A 12,636-nucleotide genomic window follows, 5' to 3' on the forward strand; every position below is an offset into this window, starting at 1 on the left:
AACCACACGTTTGTAACGCCGGGGAACGTACGCTGAGATAGTACGAGATATCGGGCACGGTTGTTGGGGGTGGAGCTGAATTAACGACCCAACGATCACGAACTGATCACGATCTCTAATGGCTGCTAGAGCACTCAGACACGAGCCCCGATCACCACGTGAATGTTTTTCTAGTAACCTTCAACAGAACGACCCCAGCCCCTCCCCACCGAGCCTCTAACCCACCAGGCCACCAAGCCTACAGCCCACCTGAGTGAAAGCATCACCGTCCAGCTGGCCTGCATCGAGTCACGACCGTGCCAGAAAGGATCTCACGCGCCACACGCAGCCTAGATACCATCCCCACCCCACCCCCACCTCCACAGACCAACACGCATACAGACACCTGCCGAACAAAAACAGCCACTCCATTCGCAGCTCGGCATCTCACCGGAGATTTCGCGACCCCACCTCATCACACCATCACAGAGGCAGTAAATTGGACGGCAATCAGAGCACGATACCCCGCGGCGGCGGCCGCACAGACGAGATACGTTCTCAGCGCAAAAACGCCACAGAGAGGTGACAAACTGCGAGGGTCCCGTGGCACGATGAAAGGGGAGGGTAAAGAGTACGGGACAGACCAGCGGCAATGGATAGGGGGGGGGGGAGTCGCGAGGGATGGAGCACCACTCTAGTAACACCGGTGGGCACGCGGAGTGAAGGCAGCCCGTGCTCATTTCTGAGACAGTTAGCGCTATAGCTCACCTGGTTAGCTCTTCATGCAAGTTGTTGGGCTCGGAGGAGTAGAACTTGATCCGCAGCCGTAGCGTATAGGGCGGTCCGACTGAAACAAACGACCATACAGCTGTCAGTGACCATCAGACGAACAAGGGCAGCGCTGTGAGCAGAATGACAAATGACTGAGACATTCTCCTTACAAATCTTTCGTAAACTGCACTTCGTGCACCAGCGACAACGAATGACTCAACAAATACCGTACGAAATTGTAAAGCATGAACGCAGCATCAAAATACTACAAACTACACACACGTTAAAGAAAATCCTTGGAACACAAAATACCACAAACATCATCACCTTCGTTAACCGCGATCTCCAGTCCAGTCACGACCTAACCCACGAACAGGATCTCACCCACGACACGCTTCACAGGCGAATGACGCTACCCATGGATGAGCCCCGGACACACCCAGTCCGGCTGCCGGGGCACCATCGACACTCAGTCCACACTCATCCTCAGCACATACAGCACACACAGATCCTCAGTACATACAGCACACACAGAGGGCTTTTTGTACACACCAGCTTTGTATGCACTACCGTGAAGCGTTTTGTGGTCGATGGCAAAACCGTCGATCACAGCTCGGATAATGGCACTCGGCGGCGGATCCTGAATGTCATACAGTGACGAAGTCCGAACGACGAGGCGCGTCCGGCCGCTGTTCTATGCACGAGGTGATGACAGCGCGTGTCAGCATTGGCGAAGATGCAAACGCTAGAACAACAATTCAACTCAATACTCTCATAACGATGCAAAAACAGCCGCATAAAAACAGTCGCTATAGCCAACACCCTGCGCAAAAACGTCATTCATTCGATCAGATCAAAGTTTCGGCTCACTCGAGTGCCTCTTCTAAGGTTATCGACAAATGCAATGCAATTCAGAATGTCTCTCTTCCTGCGGCCAACCACCGAATATCCATCCCCGCCGACTACCGTGTCATTTCGTCCGCGGTTGCAGCGCAGGCGGCGGGGCTGTCCGGCGGACCCGCGGACGGTGCCGAACGGAGAGAGACACGGGTCGGCCCCCAGTGCGGACCGGCGCACGCCAAACAGGTCTGTCGCCAGGCAGACGTCCGCTGCAGGGGCCGGGACGAGCGCGGGCAGCTCGCTATAGGAGGGAGACGCAGACAGCCCGGACAGCGCGACCAACCGACCGGGGTATCAGAGTTGATACAAGGTTTGATATTCTGTCAGAGCTGGGGAGAGCTTCGTAGAACGGTGGCGCCAGAGCTTGGATGCTAAGCATCGAAACGTCAACAAAGTTGCATCGAGCTTCGCTGATATGCAGCCTGGAACGGTATAAGATATACTGCCTTGGGTATAAGGGCGCACTCGACTTATTTTCTAAAACAAAAGAGCTATTCTCGTTCAGCATCATCCGACACAGCTCGTGCCTTGCCAACATGCAGTCTTACTTCACTTCTTTCCCATACACACCTAAGCACATCCAATGCGCACCACTCCGCCCATTTCCACGTGAACAGTCCGGGATGACTTCAGCGAACCGCTCTGGCGCTGTGCCTGGGCCGTTAATCGGTGCGGCACACCTTCTCAGGTGAGTTCCACAGGTGTCCTATATCGCCGTCTGGGGCCCGATTAGAGTCTGTGTTCAGACCAACGTCGGCCCGCCGCGGAGTTAAGTCTGTCAGTTCGACCGATGGCCCGCTATAATTCACATAAAAAGACCAGGATTGACGTCCGCCTCAGGCACACGTCGCAAGTGGTCCAGCCACGCCGCCAGAGGCGCCGACAGATTCACACGGGCTACAGTCAGAGGCGGCAACCGAAACCGCAGAGGCAGCATTACCGGCAACATAAGCCGCCACACCGCACTCAACACCCACCAGACAGCAAACAAAACAGTAAACAACGCTCCACAGACACACCACACGATACACACAACACCGCAAACAAGAAACGAGATCACAGCCACCGCTAAACACCGCGACCGCAACAGACTCAGACGCTCACAAACGTCACCGACTTCTCAGTAACATCCACAAACGCTTCGCTGAACTTTTCACCGACACGTGTGCAACAGATTTCGCGCAAAACTCTGTCATCGCACCTCATATCAGGCCAGGACACTTTGACAACACAACGCCGCACGCCACGCCAGTCGGTCTAAAATGCTAGTTAGCCGGGACAGCAGTCCAGGTGACCCGCTGGGGTGGCGGCACGCAGGCCGGCCCGACACCGGCCGCCTGTCCAGCTCGTTATGGGCCGGTCCGAGGCGTCAACACGCCGGCCGGTTCATCACACAAACACCGGACGGCCTTGGCGGCGAGCGGCGGCGCAGGGCGGCGAGCGGCGGCGCAGCGCGGCGAGGTATGGCGCAGTGCACTGGTGTAGCCGTGCAGCCGAGTGCCGGCGCTGGGTGGCACCTGTCTGTGAACGCTGCAATGCGGCGCGCTGATGTTGGATGATGCGATACAGAGCGTTGGCGCTGAGTGTTCAAATACGAGTAATGTGCGTTGGCACTGGGCGTACGAACGTGCCGCGTTGGCGCGGGATGTTACCATATATGTTGTGCGTTGGCGCCGAACGCTTAACTGAAGCTTTGGGACCTGGCGTATGAATGCGATACGTTGGCGCTGGGCGTTCCGATTTAGTGCGTTGGGCGTTACCATGCGTTGGCGCAGTAGCACGCACCGCGCTCGCGCAACGCGCCACCGTGGTGGTGGGTGATGTACCGAAAGCGTCAGCAGTGGTAGAGACCGGCTGCAATATTGTCCACAGTCCACATGATTAAACATGGCTTTCTTTTGTCCCGCCACTAAAATGGTAAACATCGGCTCAGCTTCGATGAGATGATTTTTGGCAATTGGCTGTACCTAAGTAAAATAAAGTTGGATTGGAATTGGAGACAGTGAAATACATGCAAAAGCACGGTTTTGATTCAGGCGCAGATTTTATCTTGCAATTATTTCCATTTAACACGAAACTTTGTGTTCACTCCTCTAACGAATTCTAACCTTTAGTCCCAAGGAAAACAACACCACAAAAAATAAATAAAACACAAAACCGCGTTGTTTCATTGACAAAACACCCGTGTTTTTAGCATTATCTGTCCCATTTTTTGCCCATTTAGCGGTGTTTACACCGTTCGGCACGTGCACTGTGATGTGCTCCGGAACACACAGTCTGCGGAGACACGCGAGTGGGACCGGCCCGTCGGGCAGCGGCGCCGGCCTCCAGGGCACTGCGCAGCCCGATCAGTCGCGATACTCACTTTTGACTTGTTTCCGGACTTGTTTCGTGGGGTCGAGCCAGTGCTGCAACAGAGGAAAACCGGTGTCAGTCGGTCTGGCCGCCGCTATCGGCGTCATCGGCGCCTCCCGTGACCTGCCAGCGCGCCGGCCGGCCGGCCAGCCACGCCGCTCGCCGGGCCCCAAACGGCGCGCCGGCCGTAAAAGACGCTCTCAGCCATCGGGCAGGCGCCGAGGCCGCAAAAAGGGGCACGACAAAACTTACGGAAGGATTATCAGTGACTCATGCGGCTCATCGCGTGGAAGCGCTGGCTTTAGAGCCGTGATGTATGGATCGGGTGGTATATTGAAAGATAAGCGTGCACCTCACCACAGAGTGAATGGAAATGGAAAGGGGAAATACTGGCCTATTTTGATTCAGGACGTGTAAGTAGCAGTCATTCTTTAGAAACACAAATGAGTTCAATGAAAAACGCACTGCAATGAAGGACGGACTACTCTACGGTATTAACACGTTGCTATCGTAGCCCAACATGGTTTTTCACAAACTTGGCACTTTTTCAGCTAAAAAACCAATGAATTTCAACCAAAGAATGAATGAACATTTACTAAAGAGAACATTGTGTAGGTGCCCACAATCCAAATACCTACATAACGCCCTCGACCTATGTTGCGGATAGCCTCCATTCCACCTTACATCCAAAATGGGCGTCAGCGTCTAGGCCCCATTCACACATAAACAATGCCACCACCTGTCATTTGAAGAACAGCGGTTCTGGAACGGCTGGGCGACATTCCGTCACATCCATACTTCACCGATACGGCGATTAACCAGACAATCCTCCACGAGACCACGGGAACGGACCACCCACAAATCCACATTGTGGTCCGCTCCGGACTGCCGACGGCAATGAAGTGCCATGTCGCTACAATCAATAAGATGCTCATTGACGCTCACCCAGGCGGGGGCGGATGGCTCCCGTCCGCACAACCTCTCCATTTATTCCAAAAGACGGGGGATTGGGGAAGCGCGCGCGGTGGCCGTGACGGCCGCCGAGCTGGTTACGTGATGATTTACCGAGCGGGGCGCCTCCATCAGACGGATTGTGCCGTGAAATGGGACGGCACGCACGCAAAGCGGCCATTGGCAAACAGATGCGTCACACCACGCGATGACGTGCTGGCGTGCCAACGGCCAGATAAAGGCCCATTGCGACCGATTTTCGGGCACCATCATTTCCTCAACCACTCCCCATCACAGCATAGTTGTCTATTTGGTTTTGGCCATTGCCAGAAGTGTTTTAAATAGGTACTATCCCCGCCTTCAACAGTAAAAACAGCATGTAACTAACCATACCCCACAAGGGATACGTGACATCGGTCGCCAAATCAGCGACTGCGAGGGTTACGCAATCTGCCGTGGCTGGCGGTGGCCGGCACGGGGTCGGTAGGTAGTCATCAACAGGCAGCTGGCAGCAGCACCAGCTGGCAGGGGCATGACAAAACGGGTGGTGACCGGCACGGTCAGAAAGGCACGGAGCGGCAGCCGGCAAGGTCGTAATGTCGTAGGAACGCTTACAGGTGTACAAGAACGAGTTGGCGAGAAAAGAGAGGCACAATGCCCAATGGGTATAATGACACAATCACAGTGACAGCAGGAGAAGCTGGGTACTAATCTTAGGAAAACTAGAACCGCATGAAAGCCTTGCCTACTTAACCACGTACATGCTTCATGGCATTAAATCACTGAGGAAAATACACTGATCTTCTAAAGAAAACATCGCCAATAGCAGAGAAAATATGGCAAACTTGCCCTTTCCGGGCGGCAGTCTGGCAGCTGTGGTGGCTGTCACCACACCTGAGCCCTGAGGGACCGTCGGTCACATGGCCGGCAGGGGTCCGCCGGCGTCCCCGTACCTGTGACTCACCCAGCTCCCCTCCGTCACCGCGTGCTCTGCAAACACCGCCCCTCACCGCTGCCCGGAGGGGTGAATAATATAAGTCCCTAGTCCTCCCTGCTCGGAGTGTCTGAAAACGCCGCTCAGTGTCCCCGTCCCCAGGCGACTGCGGACGCCGCTGATCCCTCAGCATTCGGCGAAGAGCGCCGGCTGAATGCTAACAGCGGCGGTGACGGTGCTGAATTCTCGTCACCGACGCCTATGACCGCAGGACGGACGATTCTCCGACTAGAAGTACAGGCGGTAGGTGCCCTTCAGACTCCGACGGACCCAGCCGGTGGCGTCAGACACCACCCACCACACCGGACCCGACAAGAACGTGTCTCCCTCCGACCACAGCCGTCACAGGAGCGACACACGGACAGACACGCGGCGGAAATCAGAGACAGCCACCACGAGACGCCGGCACCGGGCGCCTGGCCTGCCTCACTTCCCATCGCACCAGACAACAGCGCAGCCAGCAAAAACGGGCCATCACCCGGCCACCTGGGCAGGCGAGCGGCGAGCTCAGGCCTGGTGGGGAGCACGGCGTCCGGCTGGCCGGCCGGGAAGACCACGGCTGAGATCAGCGGTACCGGTTTGTGCCGTCAGCACCGCGGCCAGATACTGATGGGCTGCGGTACGGTAATGCTTTATGGATAAGAGCATAGGGATGGGGGAGCATAAGAATCGGTAACCCTATCACATCACGGTTAAAATATAAAATGCTTTTAGAGCATTCATTTGGAGAAGAGTAGCGTCGAACACGTTGGAGGTACGGTGCAGTGCTGGTGGTCTTTCTTTCACGATGTCATTCAGGAAAACTGCATCACAACTTTAGAAGCAAAAACTCTCCAGCACAATGCTATTTTCAATTCCCATGTCAACGTTTGCCCTTCGTAACAAATCCTTCGTCTGTAACCGGATTTAGCATTACATCAACTAATCTGCAATGTATCTTACAAACATAACGTTATAACCGAAAGCAGAAAAAATAGTGAATCCACTTTCATGGCAACATTCAACGTCATGACGACAGTTACACTGCATTAACATTGGAGACTGCATTGTAAATCAAAGCAGTGCCAGCCTTCACGCTCAGTCCATGTTTGGAAGTTGCCAACCAGGTATACGTTTTTCTAAGCGCGCAAGCTGGGTAAAATACAAGCCTCTTCCTCATTGTACTGTCAGTGCCATCGTCACACTCTGTCACAATAACCCTGCCATGAACATTCCCAGGGCATGTGCTGTTACGAGTGGTCCATGGGATATCACAAAAGATAAATATATCAACTAAACGTCGATCCTAATAAAAAGCGCAGCACCTCAATGCAGACACCAGAAACGACGGCAAAACATGTCAGCAACCGGCCTCGATCAAAAATACACCTAAAAGCAGACAAAGAAGAGCATACTGTTGCGCAATGTTGCTCTCGTTTTCACGATAATGGCGCGATTCTGGCAAAGCCGCGCTGCACGACTTCACGATGATAAGCAGATAACCCTGATACCATCGGCTCTGTCTGACCAACAGCACCTACCGAATCGCACGATATTTACCAACAACACGTGAAGAACCATCCGGACACAGTGCGATAGTTCACGCGGGGCCCAGGCACATCATTTCCTCTGATGGTTGCCCAAATCATCACACACAGGCCTCCACCCAGTCTCCGCCACCAGGCGCGCACGGGCTTCGCTCCCCACCGCACAGCCCGGCATCCAGGCAAGACAGCGCTCCAGCCTTGAGGCTTTATGTGGGATGAACTCCCCGCCTCAGTCGGCACAAAGCATGAATGCCAGCCAGCCCCATTGCCGTGCGGGCGTTGCGCAACGCGCCGGTGGTCCTGGCTTCTGCAAATCACGCCGTTTTGGGCCGGTCTGCCCGCGGACCGGCCCGACCAGCCTCCACAGGCCAGCCGACCGGCTGCGGCCGGGCCAACGGCTCCCAGCACGCCGCAGAGAGGCAGTTTACTATAGGACATGTTCACATTTGAGGAGGAATTCTCCAGACGCTGGTCATCAAAACTCAGTATGAACTCATCGAACCAAACAAAATGTCTCAATTATCCACCACATACCGATTTTCACCATGAAAAGGGGCGAAAAATCTAGTGAAGTACCCTTGATCAACAAAATGACATCATCAGAAGTGCCACGTGAGGAAGTCAGCGTACTCAGCGAGCTTCCCTTCGATTGCATCGGTCAACGGCTGACCTGTCGCGCTCCATGGCTGATCACTGATCGGAGTCAGACGGCTGTCGTCCGCGCCGCTGCGTGGCACCGTGGGACTACGGGCCGGTACACTCCCAGCAGCGTCACCGCGACCGGCACGATACGACTGGAGCATTGAGAGGGGAGGGAACAACACGGCAAGGAGCCGAGCACTAAGGAACAGGGTTGGGCTGTGATTGAGGAGCACGACACGACAGGATGAGGGCTGAGCGGCGAGGAGACACGGCTGAAGGAGGATTGAGGACTGGGGATCGGGAGCCCACGAAGCGACATGGGAGGACAGAGAAATGAGGACTGGCTTCGACGACATGTGTAGAGGGACGAATGAGGAGGGGGCATGGCTGGTTGAAGTTGTGAGGAGCACGACCCACATGGTAAGAGGGCTGGTGAGTCAGTAACGAGCTGTGATTTTGCGGGTCACGACAAGGACAGAGGAACGACAGAGAAGGGGACGCTGACCGCTAAACTGCGATGTGCTCGTGTCCCGACGACGTTCAATGGCCGGCTAGAGCGAGATAAGTTAGCGAGTTCTTCAATAACGAAACAACGACAGACAAACGAACTGCAGAACAAAGTCCTGATCAACACATTCATTGGAATTGAGAAGACAAAAGGCAGCATCAGGAATACTATATTAATGATGGTAATGATTGATGATGATAATAATGAGCGATCAATCGCAGAGGTGTGTGTTCACGACATCGTGCAATACCTCTGAAGCTGACTTTGTATGCACCTCGCACGGCTCAGTCGATTGTCTCCCTATGACGCCATCATCACGTGGAGCGTCAAATGAAGATCCGCGCCGTCAGACCGCTGACGATTATGCGATGCTTATCGGCGGCGTTTCGCCACGGCCGATGCTCGATCTAATGACGTAACGCGGCGGAGACGGAAACGGCCGACAACAGCCCGCCAGTCGCCGGCCGCATGGGAACCCAATCCGCTGCCAGGCGACCGATCCATTTCTCACCCCGTGACAAATGGGACGCAAATATGCGTGGAAAATCGAACACGGATGGATGGACACTATATGTTGGCGAAATGTGGCCCAAACATACACACCAGATGGCGGATGCTGGATGTCCAGGAAACTCATGTTCACTATCACTGGCAATGGTGTGTGTCTGACTAGCCCTCTCACACAGACTACCCTCAAGGGAAGTAGCATGGCCTCTATTATACCCAAGGCCCTAAAAGCATATCCATAGATGACCCACAGATAACTGAACACTGAGTTGAACATAGCAATACAGCAAAGATGTTCTACAACATCTGGCTATTTCACTCTACTTTCCAGGTTCATGGTTTGGCTGGGTCTCCATTACAGCAGAAGCACAATGCTGCCTTTAGGAACAAAAGCTACAGGGATTGGTCTTGCACCTAACTAAACCATACTGTCCCACACTTGTAAATGCATAAAAGCATGATAACCTCACAATACACACATCATATAGGTAGGTTTTGAAGTCACATCACACATGCCAAATCAGATATCATGATATGACTCATTCTAAAGGAATGTTTCATTCCTTTGAACAAAAATAAACTTTATCATGCCATCATATTGCTGGCACCTGACACCATAGCCAGTGAAATGAAGAATGAACAGATCATCTCAACTATATATTCTGCTCAATGACTGCTTAAGAAATTACCTATACCAAAATGCACTTTTGAGTCAGTGCATACTGGGTAGTGGGTGACCCATGCATAAATTGGGTGGCCTGGTAAAGTCCTGCTAGCTGTGTAGTGTAGGTAGGTGTATATTATATAGGTTTTCTGCAATATGCATGCCATTTTGAAATAAGAATTGTAAATCCTGGACCAAAATGACAAAAGATGACTGGTTATCTATGGCTGGGTACTCAACTGAAAAAGCGCCTACCTATACCCAGGAATATTATACACTGACATGCATTCTTTATTGATAATTGATGCTTCAGAACTGTGAAGTACCTTATTTTATTGAATCAGACACTGACCTGTACATGGTTGTGGTCTGTGTACTGGAGGCCAAAGTAGTCCTTCTCTATGAGGTCCAGAGAGTAGAACACTTGGTCACAGAGGGCCTGGCCCAGCTCCTTTTTCTGAAATAAAAGTATATGAATGTTAACATAGCATTATCAAAATAGCTGGCATTGCATAGTCACAACTTAGGTGTTAACCCGCGCCGGGCCGGTGCTCTGAGATTCCGCGCCGGGCCGGGGGGGGGGGGGGGTGTCTGAACACCCCCCCTTCTAACTCGGCTCCTGGGCCACGTAACGACACGCGGTAAGCGGCAATCGAAAGAACGTCCAAAATAAGGACGAAAACACTTCGGTCATTTTTTGGGTCAGGTCAAAGGTCAGGTCACCAGAGGTCACCAAAGGTAAAATGCTGACTATTTCAACATTTTGGAAACTGCCAACGGCTATCTCGGGAACCGATAGAGCTACAGCGCCGCGGAAAAGCGCATTCGATAGCCCTTTTACAGGCCTTTCTGAGTAATGTTCTCAGATTTGACCTCAGGTCAACGGTTTAGCCTCCAGAGGACAAAAACTCCAAAAATAGCCGTTTTTACGAAAATCGGTTTTTCGGCGATAACTTTTGACTCAAAAGAGCCATGACATTACTTTTGCCAGCATCGTGTTCCTCTCGTCGCGACGCGTCGAATGAACTATAAGTTGACCTTGAAAGGTCAACTTGAAAATTTGACCTCAGGTCAAGGTCATGACCTGACCGGAAAAAGTCATGTTGCATATCAGTCGATCCGCAACGTCGAGCCGAACACATCTAAGGCGTTTTCAGCGCTCTAGGACGCCTCTATCAGAAGTTATTAGCGAAAAACTGTTAGATTCTGTTCGTGACCTGAGATGACCTCGGGGACATAACGAGGGGTCACAGTTGCCATTTTCTGGTTCAGTGTGTCAATTTTACCTACATCTCGATGTTCGAGAGTGTCTAGAATGGCGTTCGTGCAAAACAGACGCTTTTCAGTTTTCTCCCATTGACTTATAATGGAGAGGCCGCAAAATTGACCTGACCTTAGGTCACCGATATCGAAATTCCGAGATATAAATTTTATAGACACTGTTTCTCTAATCAATCGCTGAAAGTTTCAAGGCAATCGATCAATCGGTGTAGCAATGACGAGCATTCTTATTTTTTCTGAGGTGAGGTCACTTGGCGTGACCTGGTGACCTGACCTAAGGCGACCTGGGTCTGAAATTTTCACAACATGTGCGGAAAAGATGTACAAACAGGTGTGCCAAAAACGGCGGCGCTCCGCGCCGCCGTTTTTGAGATTTCTGCGAAAAACCGCAGGGGGGGGTGTTCAAACACCCCCCCGGCCCGGCGCGGGTTAACATTCTACTGATTACAACCAAACTGGTACCTACACATAAACAAGATTGAGGCAGCAGCATTTCTCCTCATATACAATGTCAGCATTTCATGCATCAGTATGTTGTTGCAATAAAGTATCGCTAAGCCTTCCGGTATGGCTTTGGGAAATAATACCCACTTCAAAAATTAAGCAAGTAAAAACCAAAAGCTATAGCAAAACTGAAATAGGTACTTACTGGAAGTTCTACAGATATATCTGTGCCATCTAAAAGCTGAACCTTGCATTGCAGGATATGCTTGTTGTGTTTCACTCCATGCTGATCGTTCACTCCGTTACCATCAATACGCTGCCCAGCGCGCCCTTTATGACGCTTACTGAAGAACTTCAGCATGTTGGTTTTAAATAACTAACAAATATTAAATATCACATAACGGTAATCATCGCTGACCCGCCATTCACCGAGTCGCCCCGGCAACGCAACTTTTTCCGGCACCCAAACCACCGTTTTATGGATTCCTTCCCGACGAATTAGCACAGTGCCACATAAAGCTTGTTGTTCACTCCCAAAACGTAAAGATAATGCAATTTATGCAAAAGAATTGTCCACTAACATCCTCGCACACGCCCCACGAAACACACAACGACGCGGCGCCACGACACTCAACGAATTCCTCCAGTCAACTGCTGCTTGTTGTGTTGCTGGTGTTGCTGATGGCGTCAGAGGGATGGGACCTCGAAATGAGAAGCTAATGATGGTACCAACCACTAAATTCTTGTATCGCTGCCCCATACTACACACGACTAAGAAACTGTCTTCTCTTTTTCTTATTTTACCCTCTTTACAGCTGTAATGCTATAATATGTAATAACTCTGAAATTCGATGTATTTTTATTAGAAAGACAGCTTTCCATCGGAAATTATTGAAATTGTTTGCACTAAATTCAACTGATGCATTTGAATGATCTGAAGCCTTAAATTTACTAATTATTTTTGAATTGACTTTTTGAATGAAATTAAAAATTTAACTTCACATTTCCAATTTTGGTGGAGGGTTTGTATTCCTCCAAGATCCTTGTTATGCTTGTTTTCTATTACATTAGCTGAAAATAAAGATGAACCGTACTCATTTGCAACTGAGCTGGT

The 12,636-nt window shown here is 51.6% G+C and overlaps 1 protein-coding gene across 2 annotated transcripts in view; it reads right to left on the minus strand.

Moving 5' to 3' along the window:
• Nucleotides 1-12,205, minus strand: part of LOC122382936 (band 4.1-like protein 5) — a 47,971-nt gene extending 35,766 nt beyond the window's left edge. Inside the window, exons 1-4 of one of the 2 annotated variants that reach the window (XM_043368908.1) lie at nt 11,728-12,205; nt 10,150-10,254; nt 4,016-4,058; nt 748-826 (exon numbers count right to left, since the gene is read on the minus strand). In XM_043368908.1, the coding sequence (XP_043224843.1) occupies nt 748-826; nt 4,016-4,058; nt 10,150-10,254; nt 11,728-11,883 (383 nt within the window). In that variant the 5' untranslated portion in view covers nt 11,884-12,205. The remainder of the gene's footprint in view (nt 1-747; nt 827-4,015; nt 4,059-10,149; nt 10,255-11,727) is intronic. The other variant, XM_043368909.1, reaches the window with a different exon arrangement.
• Nucleotides 12,206-12,636: the final 431 nt, after the last annotated feature.

This window comes from Amphibalanus amphitrite, unplaced genomic scaffold (genome assembly GCF_019059575.1).
Source record: "Amphibalanus amphitrite isolate SeventyFive unplaced genomic scaffold, NRLGWU_Aamphi_draft 000150F_arrow, whole genome shotgun sequence".
Lineage (NCBI taxonomy): Eukaryota > Metazoa > Arthropoda > Thecostraca > Balanomorpha > Balanidae > Amphibalanus > Amphibalanus amphitrite.